Source organism: Bombus affinis, chromosome 15, assembly GCF_024516045.1.
Source record: "Bombus affinis isolate iyBomAffi1 chromosome 15, iyBomAffi1.2, whole genome shotgun sequence".
Lineage (NCBI taxonomy): Eukaryota > Metazoa > Arthropoda > Insecta > Hymenoptera > Apidae > Bombus > Bombus affinis.
The window spans coordinates 8,674,913-8,702,633 of NC_066358.1; the positions used below are offsets into that span (position 1 = coordinate 8,674,913).

The 27,721-nt window shown below is 36.5% G+C and overlaps 1 protein-coding gene and 1 long non-coding RNA gene across 6 annotated transcripts in view; one reads left to right on the forward strand and one right to left on the reverse strand.

The window, feature by feature from the left end:
- LOC126924718 (uncharacterized) overlaps positions 1 to 3,456 on the forward strand; it is a 242,865-nt gene extending 239,409 nt beyond the window's left edge. Inside the window, exon 2 of the long non-coding RNA XR_007713628.1 lies at positions 3,039 to 3,456. This is a non-coding gene — a long non-coding RNA (uncharacterized LOC126924718). The remainder of the gene's footprint in view (positions 1 to 3,038) is intronic.
- The window catches only part of LOC126924662 (ras-specific guanine nucleotide-releasing factor 1-like), a 56,112-nt gene continuing 30,240 nt past the window's right edge, over positions 1,850 to 27,721 (reverse strand). Inside the window, exons 6-27 of one of the 5 annotated variants that reach the window (XM_050739367.1) lie at positions 26,536 to 26,683; positions 25,250 to 25,557; positions 22,851 to 23,080; positions 22,473 to 22,669; positions 20,921 to 21,046; positions 20,687 to 20,789; positions 18,775 to 19,026; positions 18,301 to 18,361; positions 18,079 to 18,214; positions 17,575 to 17,957; positions 17,298 to 17,407; positions 17,067 to 17,186; positions 16,184 to 16,405; positions 14,698 to 14,877; positions 14,251 to 14,561; positions 13,816 to 13,943; positions 12,629 to 12,649; positions 10,316 to 10,694; positions 10,085 to 10,182; positions 9,637 to 9,919; positions 9,359 to 9,556; positions 1,850 to 9,190 (exon numbers count right to left, since the gene is read on the reverse strand). In XM_050739367.1, coding sequence (XP_050595324.1) covers positions 8,972 to 9,190; positions 9,359 to 9,556; positions 9,637 to 9,919; positions 10,085 to 10,182; positions 10,316 to 10,694; positions 12,629 to 12,649; positions 13,816 to 13,943; positions 14,251 to 14,561; positions 14,698 to 14,877; positions 16,184 to 16,405; positions 17,067 to 17,186; positions 17,298 to 17,407; positions 17,575 to 17,957; positions 18,079 to 18,214; positions 18,301 to 18,361; positions 18,775 to 19,026; positions 20,687 to 20,789; positions 20,921 to 21,046; positions 22,473 to 22,669; positions 22,851 to 23,080; positions 25,250 to 25,557; positions 26,536 to 26,683 — 4,213 coding nt within the window. In that variant the 3' untranslated portion in view covers positions 1,850 to 8,971. Of the gene's footprint in view, positions 9,191 to 9,358; positions 9,557 to 9,636; positions 9,920 to 10,084; positions 10,183 to 10,315; positions 10,695 to 12,628; positions 12,650 to 13,815; positions 13,944 to 14,250; positions 14,562 to 14,697; positions 14,878 to 16,183; positions 16,406 to 17,066; positions 17,187 to 17,297; positions 17,408 to 17,574; positions 17,958 to 18,078; positions 18,240 to 18,300; positions 18,362 to 18,774; positions 19,027 to 20,686; positions 20,790 to 20,920; positions 21,047 to 22,472; positions 22,670 to 22,850; positions 23,081 to 25,249; positions 25,558 to 26,535; positions 26,684 to 27,721 lie in introns of all 5 variants that reach the window. The other 4 variants (XM_050739371.1, XM_050739370.1, XM_050739369.1 and 1 more) reach the window with 4 other exon arrangements.

Consider the following 27,721-nt stretch of genomic DNA (forward strand, 5'->3'; position numbering starts at 1 on the left):
ACATCGAGTTAGGTAGATGCATAGACTGAGCATTGTACGTACCTCTCTATCACCGTAACAGAGTCCATATTTGCTGGCGCACGAACCGATAGAATAACGAAGCTGTAAAGTAGTGAGACAGCAGCGAGGCAACCAGGTTATCGGCCGAGGAAAATTACGCGTAAATTGTGCTAGTGCGGTAAGCAGTACGCATTAAATTATTATACTAATTGGTTTTGTCATTACCTGAACCTACAATTGCGTGCACACAGCAACCGTGCGTTCGGAATCATCACTATTTAGAAACTAGAGCAAAATAGATGGGAAACGCAATCGAAATAGTTAGGTGAATAAAAGCAGTTTGCTACTTATCAAAGATATGTTTGAATAAAAATATTAGGACACACCTATTCGCGAAACGCAAGAATAAAACATTGCCTAGGCGAATTCAAACAGGTCGTTTGATAGAAATTCTTTAATCGAAAAGTTCATGGTGCAAATAATTAAACAATTACAACAGAAATTCGAGCAATTGACGATATTCGCGCGGAATTCGCCAAAGTAAAATTAGGCTCGTCGTTATTATTTCCTTCGATAACTCGATTAAAGTTGGAAAATTATGTTCCGTAATCCATACGCTTTGCATGAAAATAAACTGTAAGCATAATCTCTCTATACTTTTGTTGCCACCATACGTTTTCCAGCAGGCGTGAAATAATGCAGAAAATATAATTGCAATGGCCGTTACTCGTTCGTATTAAGCCCTCGAGCTAATACCGCGGTAAGTATAATTCATGTCTATTACATTCACGACTGTTCTCATTAACGTACAAGTTATAAAAATGTTTGTTTCGCGTGGTTACGGCTGGCCGAGTACCAGCGACAAAACTGTTGCTTTTAACATTTATACATGGCGTTATTAGGGAGAAGAAGAAATTGAAATTTTTATTGATGCGGGCGAGAGCGAAAAAAGAAATCACGCAACAACAGTCGCGTCGTCGAACGCGCGTACAACGAACGAACGAACGAACGCCTTTTTCCTAAAAAGGAGAAAACTGCCGCTAGTGCGCGACATTTCAACATCCGCCGAACAACAGATTACAAATCGAGATATCAAATTTTTGTAATCGCGTTGCCGACAGCAAGTTTTATGCCGCAATTCATAGCATAATCGATTATAAGTAATTACAGCGATTTTAAGATACTCGTATTCTGGGAAACGTGGCAAACAGCGTAGCAATCGGAATCGCGGACAATAGGTGGCTCCATAAGAATAAAAACACACGGACGAAGAGTCGTACTGTGTGTAAAACAATGCTACGTAGGTAAATGTGGAAATCGTGAAAAGAAAACATCGTAAGACAGTGTGTTCGACCGAATGAATTATTGAAATCGCTTTGAAAACAGCGATACTGCCATTAGTTTTAAAAGCAGCTAAAGTTAAAAGGCGGTTTTTTTTTATGGAAAGAGGGAAAAAGAACCGAGGCGCAATAATCTATGGAAGTTTTCTTTAAAGAGCATCCGCTGCTATTCTCGTCGGATTCGTTTAAACGCGACAACGGAGAAAAAAATATTTTTTCTTATTTCTGGACGATGTTTAGCTTGGTATTTTTAATTGTGCTGCGGCATTCAATTTTACTGGCGCAGCTACGTGAAAGTTTTCAGTCAGCAGCGATACAATGTTACCACGTTCGTTATCATCTTCGCGTATTTGTAATTTGTCCGAGTATGTACTTAGTTGCGTATACGACAACGACGAGTTCTCGTTTTTTTGACTAGTCTCGGTAAAAGAGAAAAGAAAAAAAGAGGTTGACGGAAACGTTAGAAAATAATTCAGGAAGTGGGCAATCGTAATAAAAGTCGAAACGAGTTACAGAAGAATATTTTCTATTTAATGTATACAGATCGAGAGAGAAAAGATATAAAATGTTTGATAGATAATAGACAGCGTTAACGATTAATGTATAGCATTCAAATTGATATTTGAATAGACGTTGGCCTTCTTTCTTAATTATTCTTCAACAAGGAAATTCTTTTCTTCGTCGTATTTGCTTCTCACCAGTTTATAAAAACATATGTGACATCGAAGTACTCGATTGAATCAAAGATGACATACAGTGTTATAACGAGTGAGATCGCAATTACACGCTACAGAACATACGTATCATCTCTCTTGCATGTTCTTTGACTCAATCCTGCGAGCCACTTTTCACAATCTCAATAGTAATTCTACGATATTTACATTGAACGTTGCGATAAAGTTAATGCAGAAGTTAGTTATTACATTGTATCGTTTCACGCACGATGCCTAACGTTTGTCCGTTAGGAAAATTATTGATCGGTGATAATTATCAAAATGATATGCGATCCAGTTTTATGCGATATCATTGGAAGAAATTCCGATTGTAATTTACATTTACGATAATTGTTTCTTAATCGAAGCAACGTTAAGATATATGAAGCGGATTTTTTGATCTTAAAGTTACGCTAAACGTATACCTCTATCGCAACCGATTCAAAAATTTGGAACAATTACGTTTCTTTAAGTATAACGATTAATAAGAGGTTGTTATTTCTCCTCGTAAAATGTCATAATTTAAATGAAATATCGCGTATAACTTTGAGCGTATAATTTAAAGGAGAGGATAAAGTTATAACCCAGTTATTCACGGTAAAGTAAAAAAGCTCTTACGGCTATAACTTTAAGTTAAGATAACAAAAGGTGCCCTCGATCATACTCATTGCGATTGTATCGATTTTGTGCTTTGTTATAATTTAAGGATTTCCTCTGACAATCGGTTAACGCATCGTAATTCTTGCATCGGTGTAAACTACTCGGTCTAATTGCTGACATCGTACATCTAAATCTCCACGTCAACGGTGGATATATAATTAACATTTACTCACAACCAGCTGATGATTTGTGATCGATAATATTCCGCTTAAGTTTAACTATGTTCAAGGAACGTGGTCGCACGCTACGAATGTACAATTATCACGCAAATTCATTCGTTCGTATCTCATATGCACACGCATCCACGCGCAATTATAATTTATAGAACGTCTTAAACTTAATCTTAAATAACGTATCGATTTTCTAATCGAGATAGCTGCTCGAAATTTCCAATCCGATCACCGTCCACAAGTAGATTCTAATTTTTAACAGTTGTTCATCTTCACCGTTGCGTTGCTGAACATTTGGGGAACGACACTAACCGTAATACATCGTTTTGAAAATCTAAGCTTATTTCTAACGAATGAAACTCGTTCTCTAAAGGTTCTTAGGTTTCATAACGAATATGTATAACGCGCCTCAAAGACTTTGTATACTCGTTTCGCGAATTTAACCGGCATCTTTAACTGGAACACGACTGTTTCCATTTTCATAAAAAAATACAGCGCAGATCGCTAGAAATTCAACGACCTAAGTTGGAGTATCATGCCGATGAAATATTCCCGAGTTATGGTGATTCAAAACATTAAAAGAAAATCGTGTGTTGCACGGATTTCAGGCTTTCCATGTTCTGTAACGTATACGATGCTTATTCCGTTGATGTACGTTTCCCATGTACCTTCCCATAGATTGAGCATTTGCCTGTATTCGTTTTCAACGTTTCTACGTAAACAGTAACTACGTGAGATATTTGATAATTTAGCTCGATTAGTTTTAGGCTTCTTATTAGATCGATATCGTTAGGTGAATCGAATAAATTCGAACCTCTTACGATTAGCGCGCGGATTTTCATAAATAAAATATAATAAATTCAGAAATAAAACGAAAGCAAAAGAAGCTTACTTTCCATAACTAATTTATTGTTTTGTAGACATACACAACTGAAAAATTATAATTACGATGATACAAACCGTGCGGCAAGTACGAATATACAAATTTATCGATTACTCTTCTGAAGTTATATTTTAATTTGCGAAAGAATTGATTAAATTTTACATTCGATCGTTTCTTTTTATTATCCATAGATGAAAATTTCAGACGTATTAAGTTTACCTTTACGAATAACTAAAACAACGTCTGTGATATACAGAATAAATAATTGAAGATTTATAACGCAAAATACGTTGAAAATATTTGATCGCTTTATTTCGACATAATACAATTAAAGATTATGAAGTACGTAATTGCGATAAATAAATTCAAATGAAACATAATGTTAACTAAGTACATGTAATTACAACGTACGTAATATAAATATAAATCATGTGAAATCACTTTGCTGTCAGACACGCTTATTGTTACAGGATCTAACGTTTTTAAAGGAACGTTAAATTAAATAATGTTAAGTAGAATTGGACACTGTACACGTATACATCTACACACATGTACATACATGTACACACGTGTTTAAGAGTTCTTTCATTACGCTACAGAGTACGTATTCGGATTTGTTTTGATTATCTCTGATTGTGAAAGTTTTGTACGGCAGCGAGCCATCGGAAATTCGTTCGGTCGAATAACGTAATCCTTACGAGTGCCCTGTGTTACATAGTAACAAAACTATTCCACGATACTTTTGTTCTAGGTCATCTACTTTTCCATTATGAACATTAGTCGCTTAAGTCGAAACGTTCAACGTTCCATTCCATTGGTGAGACTTTTACAAGTGTAATTCTTTTTTTAAGCGAACTTTTAACGTTTTCGAACGAGTCACAAAGTAAAAAGAAAAGGCTATGTTTATCGAGTGATTAAATTTCGATGGTTTACGGTATCGAGAGATTGACGTTAAATAAATTAATAATCAAGGATTTCATAAAGATTGGATTCATCAAAGCTCACCTCGTTTTCTCATCAAATGTTTTTAAATCCCCGTTAGCTCTTATTCTTTATACGTCTATGTTCTGATTATAGGTACGAGATAGACATTTCCTGTCACCTTCTTTTTATCTGAATCGTACTAATCTAAGGTTTACTAATAATCTTAGAAGTGCCCGTTATCGAGAAGATTTTACGCGACATTGTTCACACGACACAGTGGCATAACAATTTATAGAATCTATAGACATCGTTTGCTTTGATGTTTAGAGGGAAACGTCGTTTAATTTTACATTTCTATAACGTTTGTCATATAGATAATAATCCATTTACATCCGCATTTATCAATAACAGTAATAGTTATCTAGTTCTGTCTAAATTATCATTTAATATTATGTATTCGTGTATGTGTGTGTGTTTGTGCATGCGCGCGCCTGTGTATACAGAAAAATACCAGTGAACTCGACATTAGTCTCTGAAATAATTTATGCAAAGCTGCAAATGAAACGCGCTTCGTGACTGACCGTGCAAATTTGTGCGCAAGATTACTCGAAAATTGAATATATATTCGTTTTAAGATACCTGGAATTACTCGACAAGTCCGTGGAATGAAGATATAGCTCTACGTTTAGAAAAAGCGTATGTAAGATAATGTATAAGCGAAGGAATTTAATTATAAATACGATAAATGATAAATCACTGGCAGACTATGAATAAGTAACTTTAGTAGAGAATATCTTTCTACGACGTTACACGAGCTTCGCTATAAATCGATCATAGGATCAGCTTTCTAACGGTTTATCGTGTCTGGAAAAGAAATTGGCACATATTTTTTACTAGTCTCGATCGATCAACAACGATACATTTTTGGAAATTCCGTGGATTGTCTTCGATATCGATAAATATGGGAGAAAGTAAAAGATCTTTTCTTCGTTTCTCGTGATCTTTCGAGATACGTAAGAATCGTGTTAGAATTACGTTCAAACAAAGCTGATCGATACTTTTAACAAGGTGACGAGATGTATCTTGGAACGTAAGATACGAAATCTCCTGGAACGCAAAAGAGAATCGATAAGATTTTTATTATGAGAATGATATGCTCCGCAAAATTATCCAAGTATGTATCAATTTGTACAAGTATGTTTGCTTCGACGTTTCTTTATATTCCATCCGGAATCTGTTTAAATATAATTCTGTTTTTACAGAAGCCTTTGCTAAAGAAAGTTACACATGAACACAGATTTTTTAAGGTAATTCGTATCTTTCTTTTTAAGAGCAACGATACATTGTTATTAATAAAATTAATAACGAGATTGGGGCTTTGTATTCAGGTACTCTATTCCTGACCCGTAAGAGTATTTCACGCTTAAAATATAGAAACTGCAGGAAGAAATAACTTTCGATGAGAGTACACAAATTCGATCGTTTTTAACTCGATCGGTGTTAACAGATACGACAAAAAGTAATCGATTTGAGAAACAGGAACACGCGAGATTTTCATGAAACGGCCTATGTAAACCGTGTACGTATCGAATTGAATAGCACACGGTTATTGTATAGCAAGCAATCGAATAAAAGATTAATCAAATATACGTTTCCTTTGCACGAAACATCCAAAGAAGAAAAGAACGGGGGATTGCATTTGTGTACTTCATCGTGATATTTCATTTTGAATTTTGTCACGGACGAATACATTCGGTAGTTTTGTTTTACGAGCGTATTCGACGTTGACGAAAACATCGGTGTTAAAATTTCACGCATGGTTTACGTTAATCACGCAGGTTATAGTCCATTTGACTTTCAACAACATTTATGAGCGATACCCTTCGTATTTACAATAACTATTATTTTTTTTCCATCACAGATATTTATACAATGTAAATTTACAATCAAATAAGCTACGATCAACAGAAAAAAAAACACGACTAGTTCAGGATTTACAATTGTTATGGAAAAGTGGCTCGCTATAATATCCCGTTGATTGTTTTACTCGCGTAAAACTTGAGCGGGGAACGTGCTAGCTAGAGAATATGTTTCACGTAGTCCATACGTCATGTTCCTTTTTTCTCATTCTCGGTGTACAGACTGACTAGAATTAGCGTAATATCTAGAATTTAGATAAAAGAGAGGTAAATAGAAATTCGCGAAACGATATGCGATACACCTAAAAACAACTGAAACATTTCGAATATAAAGCATAGCCAATACCGAGATCGACGTGACTATAAACTATAAAGTAGAATCTTACATCGAGGAAAGTATAATGAAGATTATCCGTGGAATGTCCTTTTGACAATTGGATAAAAAAAGGATCGCGAAGGATGCAGCTGATTACCGAAGCTTATCGCTAACATTGTTTCTTTTTAAAAGGCGAAAAAGAGTATAAGAAGAAGAGACAGAGAATATTATTCTATGTATATTTTTGGCTAATGATTCTTGCGTAAAGAACATCTTCCTTTGCTCTATTATTTTGCAAGTATTATATATCTCAATCTGATAAGCACTTTGTCATTGAATTCGTTACTGCGTTCGGACATTTAAATCGATGGTTACGAATCTTTTTCATTCTTCTTCGATTCTTTAATAACGTAGTCTTTAATTTTCGTAACACGAGCACCTCTGTTCTTGATTAATTATAATAAATAAAGCAAGGCGAAACATATAATATAACGTAACAAAGCGTATACTATCCAGTTTGATAAATAACCCGTTTGCTTCAGCGAGATGACACGGATATTAATTTTCTTCGTATTCGCTACGACGACTTTAACGACACGATCATCGAATAATCACGCTAAAAGTATCGTCAAGTATGGCGGAATAAATATTTTTGGATTACATTTACATACATCTTTACTGATATGCGCGTTCTCAATATGCGAGTAGACTTTACACGACAAATATGTTAAAAATACACGAAATAGAAATCACACTTTGCACTGTTATCGATCAATCTTTCGATGGAAAGAAATATCGATACGATGGAAATTATAATAGGTCCCGCTCCCCTAACGAAACTCTTCGGCAAATTTTCTTATAAAACATAGTACTATCGGGGAAAGAAACAAAAAGATGTAAAAATCAAGCACATACTATATACCTCTACGACATTGTTGTAACGACATTAAGAAACGATAAGAATAGAGAAGTTTGGAAACTGGGAATAAAAATTAGATTAGGATTAGGAGCCGATCGAAGGCATTATATCATTACTCTACTGATTGTCAAATACAATCTTCGATCTTTGCTGCTAATCTCCGTCTCTAGCATTTTTAATATAAATATTCATTTGCACTGGCGCGTCTCAAGGATTAATACTGCTCGATTGAGCGACGTTAACCAAAAATCAACGATCGAAATCTCTCCGGTTTCGTCAGCTAGTCTACACTCCGTCGAAATAAATGATGTTACCGGCATCGTCCACCACTTTAACGTCGTCTCTCGACCAAATGTACGTTTCGCACATGTCGACGACAGTGATCGATACGGTTCGCTAAATAAAATAGAAATATGCTGGTAACGTTCGTACAAACTATAAACTTTTGCTCCGCGTGTAATCGGAACGATCCAGCGTTCCAACAAAAATGTTGAAAATTTCGATCGCGCATCGTACGCGAAGATGGCACAGCGCGATCGATATATTTTCCTCCCTCGTTCAAATTACTCGTTCAAGTAGCAACGAACAACGCTTTTCTCGGATTCCACGTAAACACACATTGAAATTCACGAGTGGAAATATAGGGAAAACGGACGTTACTGTGACTGTGACGACGAGCGAGACTGGACAGAAATGGACGGGGTTGAAAACACATTGGCTCGTGTCCGACATAAACCGACGCCATTCGTACTATTTGCAAGAAATATTGGACATCTACTTTCGAAGAAACTTGGGGAATATCAGGATACGCTCGCCGGTTAGGCTTTGGATTATAACTTCGTCTAGACGTTTATTTCGTCCTTTTCTCCTGATGAAAAACGAGAATGCTACTCTTACGATTCGTATAGAATCGACGAGTTGAGTGCACATTTAAACCCGTAAACGCTTCTCATAATCACAATTGAGCAATTGAGATTCAACGCTCAGTGTGTGGGTATTTCTTTCCTTTTTTTCTTTTAATTTCTTTTTTTTTCTCTTTTAATGTTTTCCGTATCATCTAGAAAATAGCCCGAGGATAAGACAAGGATAATTACGTATCGATAGTTAAAGTGGCTTGATACTTAAGATTACTTTGTGGATGTATGGCTCACAGAAGGTGGCAGATTAATTAAGGTTGAACTACTTAGCCTGGATGTTCTTGGCTCGATCTCCAAGGACATGCGATATAGATCCTTCTCGTTTAGCATCAACGACGGGTCCAGCAGATAATTCGTAACTTTCGTTATCAGTTCGATCTTGTAGGGTGTCTGCTGGAAATGTCGTATCTCTCGAATCACGTGGGCAATCTGGAAATAAGTCGAAAAATTTCCTCCAAGTTTCAAACTGGATTTAAAGAATTGGCTCGGTCTAGGCAAATTTATACGTTTTCAATTCGCGATATCTCTCACTTCTCTCGTTCATTTTTTACAGTAACAATTTTACGACATAACCGAGTAATAAATTGACCGATTTACCATTCTCATTTTGGAAAAGTTTAAAAGGCCATCTTCGGTCATAGTTGGTGTACCCTCTTCTATGAAAGAAAGATCGGTCAGATATAATCCTAAATAAGGAATGCAAGGTGGATCGCATCGATGCAAAGCGTCCCGTAGATTTCTAAAGCGACCGTCCGAAGACACGATATTCTGTAGTCTCTCGATCGTTTGCTTCGTCTATAAAACAAACGAAACAGCTCGTATATGTTTGTCATTCTCCGTTTTAATATCGTCGATCTCTCGTGATTTTCCCTTACCGTTTTCGAAACTTTTTCCCAAGTCTTCTTCAATCTGAACACGCTGCTGTTCGTAAAAGCCGCGCAAATCTGTAGCACACCGTTGTAATTGTGCAAAACCCTGCTGATATCCGCGACAGCGGCCCACTTCTCGATCGCTGCGACTCTCGCTGACATATTCGAACGCCGGATAATCTCGGAGACGACCAACTGCGACACTTCGTTGAATCTCTTCGTCATCAGGAGAATGTGCGGTGCGCGTGTAGCCTTGTCAGTTTTCATCCACGCTTGTCCAAGAAATTCCCTGCGCAGAAAATAGAAGCGGATTACAAATACTTTGGATGTCAGCGTTCCTGTATCGACGGATACGAGTCGGACGAATCTTCTTTATCCAAAAAAGTTTATTTTCACGGTGAAACTTTAACTATTCATAAACGGAGCAACGAGTTAGTACATTTGAATAACTTACTCGCTTGAAATAGACACGAAGATCTTGTGATCCAAGTACGTCATTTGCTCTGCGATTTCAAGCGCCGATAGCGTCTCGATGCTTTCTTTCGTTTGCACCTGAAATCGCGTGACAATCTTTTTCAATATATTACGGTTTCTAGTACAATGTTTTTGACTAGGAAAAATACAGAAGAAGAATTAACCATATCTATTTAGTATCATGGGTTATCGATATTTCGCGTATACGTACAGTGGGAGATGCCAACAGTTTCTTCAGATCCACTTTGTTGCTCTCTGGCTCTTCTTTCGTGATCAATCGAAGAAGTTGGCTCGCGGCTTTGTGTTCGGCTGGGAGAAGATTCGAGCAGTACATGATATCCTCGAGAAATTCGATCGTCAGATTTTTCAACGTCTGATCAGACTCGAAGTCTTGAGCGTGTTTCGAGACCCAATGCCTCAAAACGTTTAACACTCGCATCGTGGCTGCAGTTGACATGACCGACTCCTTGCGTCTGTTTTTGTCTCGACAAGAACCACTGCGATTATTTCCATCAATGCCTTTGTCCGGGGGGTTGCTCGACGCAGATGTTGCAATTGCGAATGCAGTTGCAGCCGTCGAGGTACTACTCCTAGATATATAGATTAGCAACGTTAATCCTTTCTGCTTTGAATTTGTTCTTGTGCTGTTTGTACATATTAAATGGACACGTAGTATTTATTCTTTTACCGTTATGATTATTCTTTTGAATAGTATGAAACGTTTCATCTATGACATTACATCCATCATTACATCTATGGCATGCATATCTGTAGCATTTGTAAATTGTTATGCCATTTAATATATCGATCCTCGTATTATTCAAATAAATAATCATAAAGTGTATTATTTAATCAGTAGCTTGTTGTTAGTTAACATACTGTTGCTTGTTCGAGTATATTCGTTAATACACATAATATTGTTTATTCTGCCATATTTTTTATGCAATTCCCTTTCGAGAATTATCGTGATTCGAATCAAAGCTTTTTCTTTTCCAGAGATAGGCTTTTAATTTAAGCGAATATCTTTCACGTTGAAAATCTTCAGCGAAGCACAGATATTAAATTACTCGACAGTTTCGTAATATCAGATGATTACTTTCTATGAACATGTTTGTTCCCCATCGACTTTAGCCCGTACAACATTTCAATAATCAGTAAATTTACATATTATAATTTGTAATATTAGAATATAAATTTACTAATTAAGACGAGAGAATACCAAACTTTATATCGTTTATCATTTTATAGACAATAGTGAACATCCAAGTGTGACGATTAAAAGACACATATTTCTTTCTTTGTCATCTACAAACTACTCAGCACATTACGAAAAAAAAAAAAAAAAGAAAAGAAAAATCTAAATCATATCTTTTTCTACTGATCATTCGAAATACGCTGAATCTTACAACTTTTATCACTTGAATTTGTATTTTGCAGTGTCAACTGTATTTATCTTCCGCCACAGTATTCTCAATGAAATATCGTAAACGTTTGAACATCGAATTAGACGTAGAAAGATATTATTTCAAGATATTATTCAAGAATTGTATAAATAAAAATAACGAAACTTTAATTAGATTTGAATTTTAATATCGTTAATATCGACGTTATATACACATGTACATGTATATGCATTATGCAATTTTTTGCGATAAAAAAAGATACTGATTAATAAATAAATCAGCCTATTGCGAATGATTTCTCTAATCTAGAATCTAATGTGCACTAGTGTGCGCCTTGCTGTCTAGTTGATTAACAAATACCGACAATGCAATAGCTGTATCCGGCTGCTGTATTCAACTATAACCGCGGTAGAGACACTATTACCGCGAATATCAATTAATACAAGACGTCTAAACAGTTCAAACTATTTCTATTTCGTTTAGCTCGCCCATGATGCAGGGTAATTAGTAATAAAATGAAGTAGGTAATACGAAACATAACAAATGTTTAAAAAATATATTACAAGATATCGATACAGCTTTGATTATTTCCTTTGAAAGATAGATATTGAGATAATAAAAATACTTGAAAAAATATTATGCGATTATAATATAGAATCTTGGTTTTAATATAGTCGATATTTATAACAAATCAGGTTCGGGTATCCATGCATTCAAAATCTTGTTCATTATCTGAGAAAAATAGGTTTGTAAAAAGATTCTGTACAAGTTATAGTTCTTCTGAAATAGGACTTCATACTGTCCTACGACTCGTATTATGCGTTACTATAGTTTAAACTATTTGCGACTTAAATTATAAAAATTAACTACGTCAGATTGCGCGAAGACTGATGTTATGTACTTTGTACGCGGTTAATTTTTATTTTTAATAAATTTAAGAAGAGCTAGATACCTTTCGGGGTGTATGGAAATTTTGAAATTTTGCAATGTGCTTCAAGTGAACGCGAGCAACAAAACGACGAGAAAGCATACACGTGAGTTTGTGAAAGAGATAGAGATCATCATGCGCCACATAGAGTGAAAAATAGCAGTGTTTCAGAAGCAGAAACCATGACACTTACCAGATAGGTACAGGTCCAACGCTATAAGTGACACAAAACGTCATATGAAATACAGTTGCATTAAAATAACTAAAGTATTATCCTGGATTGAAAAATTCATTTGGTGAAATATTTGAGGGATGTTGTACTCGAAACAGCGGACAAACGCATACCAGATAAGCATGTCGAGTTACGAATAGAAACGATTTACATCGATATTGGAATCGACAGTACGTTCTTTCGAAAGAATATTATTCACGTATTATCGTATTGAATAATAAATATCGTATAAAGCGTACGAAATCACGAAACTGAGCTTGAACAATCGATTCTATAACTAAATTACAATCCGTATACTTTCAAATCCGTTCGTTCGTGTCACTGGAAAAATATAATTGTCTAATTACCAACTCAGACCCGAGATCTTGGAATTTCGATGTATAGCTTAATCTCCTAAGGATAAACGATATACGTAGAGATAAAAGAAACTATATTAAAGTAGAATAATATCAGATATACGATGGTCGTTAACTATAATAAGGAAAAGCTATATACTTTGTAGTAAAAATAATATAATAAGATACACATAAATTTTCCAATCGTTACGTATGCAGTACTTTATAAATAATAGAGAGAATAGATGATAGTGTTGTTTAAACGAGGATAGAAAAATACGAATATCTCTGTCTACAAGAAAAACAAGGAAGATTTATTTGTAGGCGGAAGAAAACACGTAAGAATACCGAGACAAAGCACTCATGCGTAAGAAAGTGAAAAATACCTTTATTACAGTCAACATTCATTAGCGATACCGTGAAACGAAATAGAGATAATTTTTCTTCTTTTTCTTTTTTTCTTCTGTTTCAAGATACAAACGTCTGTACAAATTAGTTCCTTAATTATATTCGCGGTACACGTTCGATAGAATGATTAATCGTTATTTTAACGTAATATTATAGTATCTCAATTAGCTCAATACAATTTATACATGTCCTCGAAGTTGCATGCTAATGTTTTCTTCAAATGGATACGGTAGATGACTATAAACGTTGTTCGATCGTATTTTCTGTATAAAGACGACGATATCGTATAGTTTTCGGGAAATGAAAACCTCGGATCGATCGACATGCGCACTTTTTTTTATGATGCGTACAACAACGTATGGATATACATAGACAGTTAAACACGTCAGGAATACTCGAACGAACCTTCGATGACTCTGCCGAAAGCTGGTAATCACTACTCCAGCTTTGCTGGAAACCTGGTCATGTTGGAAGTTGCCTTGTTGGGAAGACATTTCGATTTCTTGAATCGATCGCCTGCTCATCCAATAATTCTGCAAAATGCAAATAACCCATTCAATATTTCATTTATATTTCAATCGATGATATCGCATCAAAAATACGATTAGTGTTACGTCCTCGTATACGTAGCTCGTTGTACGTTAAATCCTTTGTAATCTCGGCAATAATATCTCGATTAAAAATATTATTAATTTAGAGAAAATGTACTATCACCGGCCTTCTGTATACTTCCCTACGTTCTACTTATTTCGATTACTGTCACATGTTATGTACGTTATGCATATATCTGTGTGTAGGAATAACATTAAGTGTATCAAAGAAACGTATTTCTCCACATACTCCAGTTATCGTAGAAATCGAGCTACTTCTTGCGGTAGCCGCAGGAGCAGAGGCGATGGACGCTCTATGTTCGTTATGATGTAGATGCTGCCTCTGTTGAAGCTGATTTTGTTGAGGAGACGGCGGCTGAGCCGATGGGCTGCTACTTTCGCCTTCTTTCGCGGGCTGTATCTCTTTCTCGTGTTTGCTTGCTTCGTTCTCGGTTGTTTCGATGGCTGTCGCCTTTGGCGTTGTAGGAGTTTTCGTTGGTGTCTCCTCTTTCGCTCGTTTCGATGTTTCAGACTCGGCATCCTCATAGACGAACTGTTCCTCTGATAATTTGGAAACAATTGTATGAGTCATAGACTATGAGTTCATAAGACTATGAGAAAGTTATAATGGAACAGCCTGTGTAAAGGAGCCATGCGACAAGTGGCATGTTAAGCTTTAATTTCATAATTAGCGTACCCCCTTTTGGCGGATCCGTTGCCACAGGTGTATCCGTTTCTTCGGAGACGCCACGCGAATAAGTAACCCCATCCTGTGGACTTCGATCCGATCCTGATCCTGACCCTGAACCAGTTGATCCAACCAACGTAACGGAACTCAGGTTGCTCGGAGAGGAAGGTGCGCTTATTACCGTATTATCTGAAATTAATTACGCTATTATTTAGTATCAGCTATCGCGAAACGCGTTTGTCACGGTAAGACATTATATGATAAAAATTGTTTAAATAATTTACAATCAATTTTCCTTCAAATGATATAACTTCTTACTGTATCCGGATAGTTATTAACGGAGGTATAATAGATTGGAAAATATTACCTTTTTTAAGAGTAACGCCCCTTAATAATACTGCATGCGGTGCACATAGGTGAGACGAAATTGTTTAAATAATATTAATATATATATCAATGCGAAGGCCTCAGTAAAATGCAGGGATGAGTGGGGTAAAACGGAACGTCGGTGTTTCTTTTTGATAAGAACTGCGAATGAGTTGCCATTACGTGACAAGGGACTAAATACTCCTCGCGACAATTCACAATCGACCATAGACCCGTGCGCTCATTATTTCTTGGCTTAGAATTTAGAAAATTGGAAAAATTCCCGCTGTCGAAGTTTGATACGTCAAGTATATTAAATGTTCACTGAATTATCTCATCAGCGGCAAAACGAAACGCTTCAGTATGGAATAAACTGCCTATGTAAATACGTATAGACAAGAATAGAGACGTTTCTTGGCACGTGTTATTCTTTCTTGCAATTGGGTTGCAGAATAAAATTCGAATTGCTGTTCTAGTTTCCCAGAAAATTTTAACTTTGTACAGAAAATTATGGCGTACGAGATACGTCTTTCGTTCGATCTAGCTGTTAGTTTAAATTTTAATAATCAACGCAATTATCTCATGCGGATGTTATTCGCGTAAAAATCCACGTGTATTCTTCGAAATGACGCTAGTGCGTGTTCGTCAAGTTCCTGAAGAAAATACAGGATAGCGAAAAAAAAAAAAAAAAAGGAAAGAGGAAGAAGAGAACGAACCACTATATTAACATCGACCTATACGTTGATTTTAAACGAGTGTTCCGTTTTATCCCACCACTTGAGCGAAGTGGATGTTTCAATACATCGGGAAAATCATATTTTCTGCCATGATCAACTACTTCTCTTCGCAAAGTGTTTCATCTTTTCAAGGCCTAGTGAAGACTTCTAATGGAATCCTATGTCTATTGCCTTCTGATGGGTTGTTCTTGCAATCTAAAGTTAAGTGTTTCCTTATATCCCAGTCTATCCTAGTTTTTAAAATAAATTTTATAAAAGAAGAAAATAGATCTTTTAGTTTTAATAATTTTCTTCGAACAGAAATTCGAATTGCAGTTATTCTATGATTTCTATTACCTGTTCCCCTTAATACGATTAAAAAACCGTACACCTTTTCCGAAATTTGATCTTACCCGTGAGTGTCTCAGAGCTGGACGAAACACCAATGACCTTCGGTATCGTTAAATGACAGCCATCATCTTCTTCTTTCTTTTCTTTGTCCACGCGAATGCTGATTTTTCGTGGTGTTGCAGGAGATTGAGAACCAATGGACGCAGTGGACGATTGAATGGTAGGACTTCGCTTTATAATTGAAGGGGCTTCGGAAATCAAACCTAGTTGCTGCTCTTCGTCCACTAAAATAATTATTAATCGACTGTTACAAATATTTTTAGTGTTACGAACTGATAGAACTCATAGAATAACTTTCACGCGTATTTCGTGCTATTAACAATGGCAAGTTTGTTATGTTAGTTTGTTGCTATATCGTGAGCCTATTAATCACCGAGACATTAGCAATACGTAATCGTTTATTAGCAGACAGAGTCGTTGAATCGTTAACGTTGATAATATAATAACGTTAACGTGTTAAAAAACATATCGCTCGAGTAAAATAGAAAATTCGATAATTCTTCTAAAACTAGAGATATGCTATTGAGTCATGCAACAATCTTCAAAATAATTGCCATCTACTTAATTGCATACCGTAATGTGAAACAGAGCTACCTAAAAAAGAAATCTTAAATAATTTACAAATATGTTATTTTAATACATAATTTGCCGCTTGAACTACTTAAATGCTTCGCTATAAATAGACATACTTTGTGCGATTTGCAACAATCGAAGAGTATTTGTACGTGACTCGTAATTATTTGACGATACATTACAAACGGAGGAGCGTTATTTATACGTATAATCTATGAAGCTATTTCATCTAACTCTGCTAACGGATTTTACTTTTTCTGCATACGCAAAGAAAGCTAATGCTACGCTCTTCTACTTTAATAAACGATTTACCCTTTTTATATCCGCCACTGCGCCAATATCCCTTTGAATTGAGCGTGTATCCGCCGCTGCTAGAGTCACAGGAACCGTGACTCTTCGCTTCGCGGCTGTCGCTTATTTCCGATCCGTATCCTATATACGAAAGAAAGATGAAAGGTGAATTTTTCAGAGACAATTTATCGATATTTTCCATGAAACCACTTTTTAATAACGTAAGATTAATTTACAAGTTGATAAATATACCAGAAACTGAACTAGCCCCGCTGGTTCTTCGTGGTGAAACGCTGCTTCGTCTTCTATCGTCCACGTGCAATTGCGAGTCCGCTGCGTTTCCACCCAATACGTCTAAGGATCTGGTGGGCATATACATTTACATCCAATTAGAAAAGTCGAAATTTCTTGTGTTTCACACGCACGCTACAGCTTGTTCAGGAGAGACAGGATTATCAAAATCCAGTACGCCAAGTCAGAAGGATACTTTCGTAAGAAACAAGAATGGGCAACAGATTCAGATACTCACACCAGGGAGCCAGTAGGCATCTCGGCATCAGGTGGCTCAGCCTCGTAAAACACTTTCTTCAGAGCTTCCAGTACAGTAACGCCATTGGTGAATACTCGATACGTTAACAAAAACGTATTGAGGAAATCTATACTGAGAAATCTGAGATCCGTCAGACGTTGAAGTAGTCGTTCGGGAGTGGCTGATCGAATTTGCGGCACCTTGCAGGAATTTAAGGTCCTACTGAATCTGATATCTACGTCGTCCTTGAACAGCTTTGGATCGTTCCTGATGGATTGAGGCATCGTGACGGAACTAGTGTCCGACAACGAGCCTCGAACTAAATCGTTGAACTGAACGTTGTCCATACACTGGCTGATATCGCTTATCCAAGCAGCTTTCTCCTTCATTTGTTAATTAAAAATTCCATTAGTTTCCCTTTTCTCGCAAATGGAAAATATAAAATAGTTAATAATTATATATTATATGGATAATAATCGTTGCTATAATCGTTCTACGCTATACCTGAATAGTAGGAGCTACGAGGTGTACTGTAATTTGAGATCCGCCAGATTTTAAGTCGAGTATGATTTTGAAGTCACGGTTCTGCAATTGGCTACTGGCACTTCCGCTACCACTTCCGCTGCTCTCGCTGATGCCGCTGGACATCGAACATACTGACAGTTCTAAAATCAGTTTGCAATCACGGCAATACTATATTAATTATGTGTAAAGTATTTAACACACTTTTGCACAAGGCAGATCATCCACTGCTTGGAATGTCGCCGCAGGCCCAAAGTCGAAGAAGCTTGAAGTGTTGCAAATAAATGCATAAAAAATTAAAAATAGTAGGAAGGAGCATTCTACGTATATGGAAGCAGCTGGTCTACTTAGAGATCTAAAAATGAGACATTTTAAAGGAAGGTAGACGATAGTTGACTATTTTCTTTACTACTAGGAGCTAGGAGAGTTAAAAAGTCTTCGTGTCGAATCCGCTGATTAATTAGTCGTTTAAATACTTAACAAATTTGTGGAAATAAATTTTTACAAAATATGATACTTGTTGCCGTTCGAAGCTGCTAGAATTTCGCAAGAATTTACGTTTAGTTACAAGTAATAAACCACCTACTAAGTGCGAAAGATTAAGTCGATTGCAGTAGCATGAGATTACAAGGTAAAGCACTAAGAAGCCTTAGTCGAAGGATAATAATGTTGTAATACCATCGTCATCTGCGGTACTCTGGTCGTTAGGGTCCTCCACTAACACCGCATCGGAAAGAGGTATTTTTCCTATTTGTGGGACAAGATTCAAACGACCATCGTCGTCCGATTGACGCGTCGTTAGTAACAAATGATTGGAAAAGAGAAAGCACTGTCTGACTGCTTCCTTATCGCCGCCACCTTTGCCTCCAAACGTCGCGCTCAATCTACTTCGAGCTCCTTTTGGTTTATCTAAGATTTGGATGAGCGTACCTGAAAAACATAAAGTAGTAAGTTAATAGAAAGAAACCTTTTATCAAAGAATGAACAAAATATCACGAATCGATAAATTAATTTGTTCAAAAGCTTCGCGCGCAATAATATTTTCAAATGTATATACCATACGTAAATGTATATAATTAATTTTACCAAAACACCATTGCCTGGAAAATAATCACGAAAGTTTGTTATTTACTCGTACCTTGTTCGATTCGATATGTATATGAGTTATTTTGTTGATAAGTCGGCATAGAACAACAACAACAAAAGGCAGGGAATTATCCACCAGTATTTTCGATGTATCTGAATATCCTTAATCCCTAATACTATCATTTGTACACTTCCTTGGTCCCCGTTATTTCGACAATACATCCAACAAATACGAGTCACCTCTCGATAAAATTTACGTGATCACATTTTCAACACACGCTGAATTGTTCACCAATCGAACTGCAAAATGGAGCTCGTATGTGCTCGTATATATATATACGTATATTTGCTTCTCGTCCCGCTAACCCCATGATGCAACTTTCAAATTATCAGTCGGCAGTTCTAGAAGCTACAATTTCCTTCTCTGATTCCTTTAAGCGTTATTACAAACGTAGAAAAATTACAATTCTGACGATACGAATATCAGGAGAAAACTATCCGCGGGTAGAGCTTTTGCTGCACGCTATAAAGACGGAAGGACGTTTGCGTGGTAGCCATGTGATGCGATATCAAACACGAGGGATCAGGGCTGTGTTAACGAACGATCCGTCCTTCTCGAAGAGAATTCCAATTCACGCGGACGTGTGTTCGTGCAGAACGAAAATATCATGCACTAGAACGTGAAAATTTGTCAACGAATATCGTTTTACAGATGTAGCAGATAATTTGCGCAATCTTTTATTGGGACGTGAGAGTGATCTAGGAGGATGACGAGAGTCGCGTTCTGCCTCAAAACGTGCCCTATCAAATGTGCCTTATTAAGCACGTTATTTGGAAAACATGTCTAAAGAAGACTGCTTCTAAATATCTTGAAAATGTTTTTAAGCAATTTTTGACATTCCTACGACGGCCCTGACGATACTTGTTGCGCATGATCCAGCAGTTTCGGCGTAGATCACGTGCATACGAATATACAACCCCATCGATTCTGGGGCACGTAGGGACGCGCTTGCGCCACGTACTCCGAATTTTCATTTCTCATGGACATTCCGGTAAAACCTTGGACGAGACGTTCACGTGTAGCCAGCTCGACCGAGTTGATTTTACCGACTGCGGCGAAGAATTTTCCATCGATTTTCTCGGTTCAAGGTAAAGGGAAAGCGAAGCTTCGATAGGATCTCGTTACCGACGTCATTGGCAAAGGAAAATGTAAATTTCTACTCGGTCAAGCAATTCGTGATACCAGTAACCGAAATAAAGGAAAAATGTACGCACGGTGTACTTGTAATGAATTACAGTAGCGATGAAATAGTCAAATTTAGATACGTTTTTAGTTATTATCCGATCGACCATATCAATCGTACACTAATTCGAACATGGGAATTATCGATCGACCAAATTGAAGGTAACTAATTCGCAACATTAAACTTCTTCCATCCTTCCCATAGCTATTCGCACTACCGTAAAAATTAGATGCATAGGGAAAATGAATAATGTCGCTCACCCTGTCTGACGAACACTTGATTGACGTCGAGTAAAATATCGCAACCCTCTACGATCATTCGTTCCACGGCCAAGTTTTTTCGCAAATTTTCTGTTTCACTGACCTGAAATAACGTGAACATATTAAATCCTATATCAAGAATCAATAGTTAATACTATATTACAGAATTAACTAATCAAAACATGTTGCTCTGTAATGATTAACCAACAACTTAATCGAATATACGATTAGTACCTCGTCGTGCATTTGTCTCGATAAATATTCCAATTGTTGCCTCGCATTTTGTAAACTTTTTCGTTCAACGTGATCGTAAGGAGTGTGAGCCAATAATTCGTGCAGCGTAATAATGTATCTTGGAATCTGAAAAATACATGCAGAAAATTATCTCCGGTCACCTTATTAACTTTGAAATTATTTTAATCAATATCCAATTTAACGTTAGTCGCTTGCGGTAGAATTCATCGATCAATTCTATTGGATTTTCAGAAATAAATTACAATATTAATCCACGTGTCAGGCAATTTCAAGAATAGTATTACCTAAAACGTCGTTAATCGTATTTAAACCTAAAACACGTAGGAAACAAGGTCTTGAAAATGTAACTACGGTATTAATTTTCAACGACAGCAGTCGCTTATCGTTTTGCAAAATTTAACCACATCGTGTATTATACACGACACTGAAAATAATTCTCCTTAGTCCGATTAATCGCATTTGAGGTAAGGTCATATTCGTGCAAATGTTAGAATTTCTTGGTACTCCTCGTTGCTCCTCTTCTTTGCTGTTCTCTTTTACTCCTAACTTCTCTTGCCCTTTTTTCATTCGTCGGGTATAAAAAAATATTTAATGGGATTTGTCTTGTTATCCTATGAAGAGTTGTATAAAGCGCGTATAATCCTTGAAAACGACGAAACAAAGAAAAAGAAGGACGTATTATACTACGTTTATAATTCAAGCGCGATAATGGAAATTAGTTTTAGAATATTTATTAGAAAATGGCAAGACAGCACGCTGCAAAAAAAGATTAGTGCAGAAAAAATAAGGGAAAGTTGGAATATACTAATACGTAAAATCTCTCTAAATAAATTTACCTTCAAAATATTTAAAAATCTGTTTTTCATGAGCGCTGCGTGGGAAAGTGGCCAACGCAGTTTCTATGTATATATTGATTTATAAAGTAACGAAACAATTCAGCCATTAATAATAAATGTTAACCCCTAGCATTTTTTTTACGTTGTTAGTAAAAATAAACTTTTCCACGCGTAATTACAATTTACAGATACCGTAACGAGCACACCGTGACAAAAATTTACATGCATTATAAAAGAAAAATAAGACGACGCGCGACGCCGCTCCGTTTAATCATCAACGCTTAAATGAAAAGCTGAAAAAAAAGAAAATGAAACCTATTTTGTTCCGAAATGAAATTTCCACATCGAGTAGTCTTTTACCTACGGGCAACAATTTTGCCGATCGGGACACGCAGGATTTTCTAGATTTATAACCGGTGATCACAACTAGTCGGAAACTATACGTAACATTATTACTCTCTTTTATCGTTAATTGGTCAATAGCTGCGCGATACGTGACGCAAATATCGGCCGATGAAATAGAAACCCGGAAATATTATTTCTCCAGGCATGTTGTATACGTAAGCCAAAATAAAAACTATTAATTAAAAGCACGATTAATCCCTATCGATAAGATCGCCAAATTTTACCGCTGTTAATCGACGTTTAATCAATTTGTTTGTTGAAACAAATCGAATAATAATAATGCGACGTACCTGATGCATAGGATACGTTAAAAAGGTCTCCAGTGAACGTCCTCCGCAAGCAGTCTTGTTCTCCAATCTAGTGAGCAATGCAGCGAACGAAGGTGATGATTGCTTGCATTCAGTCAACACTTGAAGACTGTAATGGTGGTTCCTGACGTATTCTTGATAAATTGACAACATTGGTAGTAACATGTCGAACAAATCGCCTGAAATCACCGAGCATGATTCTTTCTATCGCTAGCACAGCAACATTCTAATGAAGAATTCTTCCATGTTGTTACGTAATCTTATATGTTACATTTCCAATTAATAACAAATAAGAATTAACCAGAATGTTACCTAAACGTTATCTCGATCGAATGGCTTAATGGAAATGAAACTACGTACCTAAAACTAAAGTGGGCCAGCTCTCCATACGAGAAGTGAGACCCTTCAGGAAGATCTGATGAAGGAACAACACTGTTTCGCTATTCAAAAATATGCTATTCACATCCTCGTGACTACAAGGGGGTTTCTTTGAACTGGCAGCCATCTTAAAAGGCCTCAAGAAACAGCTCACTAATATCTCCATCTGTTCAGTATATTCTTCTTCGGCTTCCACCATTTGAAACACTAAGCTGAAATATCAAGAAAATCCGTTTTGTCTTCTGTCTTTCTCCTTGTTAGGCAGAGCAAAAGATAAATACACGGGGAAACGGAACGCATATATTTTGAATTAATCGAATATATGAACGAATATTTCCACTTATGATAATTTAGCCCGCTAGGTTGAAGAACAGTCAAGGATATTAATTTCATTTTGCCTCTAATTAGTTGTTGGGATAATTATCGCAGCTGCACGTTCAAGGCATAGTACAATTAGCGAATCGGCCTCCCACTCAAAGCTAATGAGTTTCCGCCTCGAGAGATCATTACTTCCAATATGCCTGGAAGGAAATGACGCAGTGTTCGCCAATGAATCTTCGTGTTTCACATGAAACTAAAATTGCTGTCGCTTCGTACTCTGGTGATTATCGTTTCACGTCGCAACTAACTAACAATATTTTCGATGTTTATATCACATCGAGATGTCATTCTGAATGGAGAAATTAAAGCTACCTAATATTACGTACGTTAGTGGCTTTTGACGAGTTGTAGGTAAAATCGTAACGTTAGGAGATATAAAAGCGAAAAGCTAGATCGTAATTATTCCTCCTTCGATCGATATATGTTATAACGTAATCGCCAAATCCTAGCACCGAATGCAGCAGACATTTGAAATTAAACGCGAATATATAGTTTAGCTTATTTCCGTTTCTTCGCGTCTTTAGTTGGTACAAACGTGTAGTAATCAGTAGCAAAGTTTACAATTGGCAAGAAGGATACTTAGACTAATGTGAATACAGAGCCGGATGTAAAGTAAGAATGCACTTAATGATCCTAGGCGAGCGCGTCTCAACATTTTCTGGGAATAGGTGCAAAGTTTACCTGGTTTAAATGAGCGAAGCAGAGGAACGCAGAGAGAATGTGGCAGCAGACAAGCGCAACGGTACATGTATATGCACGTATACGATGTTGCGGTAGAAGATGAATACCAACAAGGTCAATTTCAAAGTGCCTTTGAGAGAGTAAGTCTAACAGGAATTTAGGATATGTTTAATGGCTTTTATGTAATTTATACAAAGCTTTGTTCATCTTTCCGTGCTCTCGCACCAAATCCAAACTAAGCACAAACAGGTGTAATTTGCTATAAAATTATATCTACGATAAGCAAAAGTTTTAGATTAAATTCAGCTGTTTGATCATCGTTTAAATAAGGTAGCCGAAAATGATTATTTAATAACGTATCGTCTCATTTCGCTACTTTTACATGATGTTACGAGGTTAAAATTACAGCAAAAACCGCGGGAATTGTCCGAATGACTAATTAATAATGAAACTGGTTGTTAATCAGCGCGCATAGCGTACTAAGTACAAAATTCTACCAGGAAAATAATGCTCTATATTATTTATCGAAGCAAAATTTGCTATCTGAAATTGTTTTGCTGTGGGACCTCGAGGGACAGAGTGCTGCCTCTGTTTGTTCTGTTCTTTTCCTCAATCAAACATTTATTAAGCGAATACAACACGTCTCGGGAGAGTATTTAATCGAATGAGAACACGAGCAACACGAAACAAACGTAACAAGCTCGATAGTGACAAACATGTACGGTAATAAACAATTCGTCTAAGTACTTTTCGAAACGAGCAATGTTCCATAATCAACGTCGCGTTAAGCCACTATTTAGTAATTAAATATCATTTAATATTCCGCAAATATTATTGCTGACATTTCACGGATACACACGCGTCATATCACCCTTATTAAAATGTAATTGTTATCGATACGATATACGGTTGTTTCGATTACTCGACAGGCTATTTATTTGCAAGTAAATCAATTTCAATGTACTCCTATTTCAAGATCAATGTATATATATACATTACGTATAATAATCGTATAGCCAACATAGACAGTTAAATCAATTAATTAATTAAAACTAATTCACACCTGTTCCCTGTAAGATAGCGTTAATGTTTAAGATACTACAGGATAGAACGCTATATCAATCCCATTTGAATTTATCCCTTGTTCCATCTTCCATCGCCGTCTTTACAAAAACATTTAACGTTGAAGTTTTCATATTCTAAGAATTTGATCTAATAATCGTAATTAGATTCGAGAAAGCTTTCAGCACCGTTGCTATCTTAAGCGATTGTTACGTGTTTACGCTAAAGATTGAACGAATAAGGACAGTAATTCCTACCTGTTCCGCTTACGCATACTCTCGGCATGAGGGCTTTTAATGTACTGCTCGACGATCTGCTTCCAACGCCTGCGGCACAGCCAACCCCTGAAGAAGCTTTGAACCTTTTTAATTTTCTGCATCTCGATCGAGCCTTCGCTGATATCTCGTAATCCAAACGCTGAAATTCCCGAACCATGCGCCTCGTATCCAAAAGAGGATCCCGATATGTATAAACTGCCAGTGCCTTGGGACATGGTCCTTTGAACTCCCGGTCTTCCTGTATACGACGAAGCTACAGGCCTTAACTCTTTCTTCAGGGCGCACAGCTGCAAGAACACGAATCATATAAAATAACGTAAGACTAAAGTGAGAAAATCTCGAAAAATTCATTCTTTGAAATTATCGGAAGTGTCGAGTTAGATCATGTCGCGATATCACGTATAATACGTGATATGCCCTTAAATCGCCTTAATAGGCAAATACTAAAATGTACTATGCCGATTTAATTAAAAGGGAACTGACAAAGTAGAATTTTCATTATGATACGAATACGCGAATTCCTTCCTTTTTATTTTGAGATATAAATTAGAATGGACATCCTCGTATTTAATATACGGGACTTTTCAGGTCAAGGAATTTTTATAACATCGAGCTATCTATTCTTCTAAAGATCTTTATATGCGTATACTCGGAGAGGAACACATATCAGTTAATTATGTTAATGGAAAGTAAGAGATTATACCGTACATGACGTATATATATATTTTTCATTCCAGTTGTCATCGCTGTTAATACCTTCCTCGTAGTACTTTGTTTCTTGGAAAAAGGTAATTCATTTTATACGCGAAATTAGATTCGTTGTTACAACATCGGAGAAAGTTTTAACGAAACCTTATCCTATAGCAGACTGTAACCATAACGGACCATCCTTATCTCACGAAATACTGTTGTGGCAAGGGACGATCGGAGTTTAGGAAACGTTTACGACGTTTCCCATAGCCGTCATTGTTAAACCGTAACGAAACCCAGGAATCTGTGCACGAATGTGACAATAACGTTTACGTTTCCGTCATAGTTGCAACAATGTGAACAATTTTGTCTCTCTTGTTGTATCTTTTGTATTACGTAGAAAATAAGTATGTATGCGGTCGTTTTGGTTGTTATGCAGATTGATGTTTTTGACATCGTGTCACATTACAAAGAATCGTGACGACACCCTTCGGGGCGAATTTCCTAGCTAATTGAAATAACCTTAGCTCCAATTCTACTATTTGAAAATTAGGCGAAGCTAGCGTTTAACATACTTCCCCTCGGAGCTTCTTTATTTCTGATGCGAGCTCCTCGCATTGCTGTGTGTACTGCCACTTGGCCGTCTTCTCGGACTCGACAATCTGCAACAGGTGCAAATGCTTCTGCTCGAGCTCCTCCTTTTGCAACAGCAATCTGTTGAAACTGCAATGAATAATCAAGTTGCTAGTGGAACAGATACGTACATCTGCCTTCGTGTTTACGTTTTAATCAGATCAAAATTCATCGTAATTCCAGCCAAGCAAAAGATTTTAATACAATTCTGATTGTCTTAACCTTCGGTAGATATAGTCAGAGATTGATGAACAACATACAGCTACAGCAGATGTTAAACTATGAAATTGCAAGTAAAAAGCTAGTGTTGTTCGTCAAAATATTTTTGCAATATTTTGTACAATATTTATATGTAGTAGTTTTTGAATGGCATTTTGTCTGACTTGTTATTGTACATCTTGTTAAAGCCGCTTTTAGATACTACAGTGACTCGTGAAACTTTCAAGCTTTTTTAAAATCGAACCAAACGGATCGGTTTTTATTTAAAAGTTAGGAGAATTAGAGCTTACCACATGACGCATAAAAAAATTTTTGAAAAAATTGCGATTGGGAACAATCGCAAAGGAAAAAAGTAAACGTCCCCATTCTTTAACTTTCTTGTCGTATGTTTAAATCGTATTCATTCCAATTGCAATTTTCTTCAAATTTCCTTTATACCTCATTCAGTAAGCTAATCCTCTTAAGATCTCCAAAAGATTCAAGACGTTTGGTACAATTTGAAAAAACTCATTCATTTTTAAAATTGCAACGCGTTTGCGAGTCACTGTAGACAATACAACTGCAAACGAACTTGACATATTGACAAGTTAAGAATCACTTTGGAAAAGCGTGCAGTCGTTTCAAGTAGTATCGAACCGAAATTGATCAGACAACAGAGTCTAAGCGTTCTATGTACGCTATTAGATGGTTTGTTTCCTTTATATCTCCATTGTGTAATTTCATTTTATTCTTCTCCGTGCGTTCTTTTCGCATGCACCGATGGCTTAGAATATATTAAAATTTCCGATGAAAATGAAAATTGTCGACAGCGTGCCATTTTCTATTTAAATATCTTTCCGTATCATATAGCTCGATTCGAACAAACGATTTTTATTAGTACAAGTGCAAATAACTCCAATTCCCCTACCA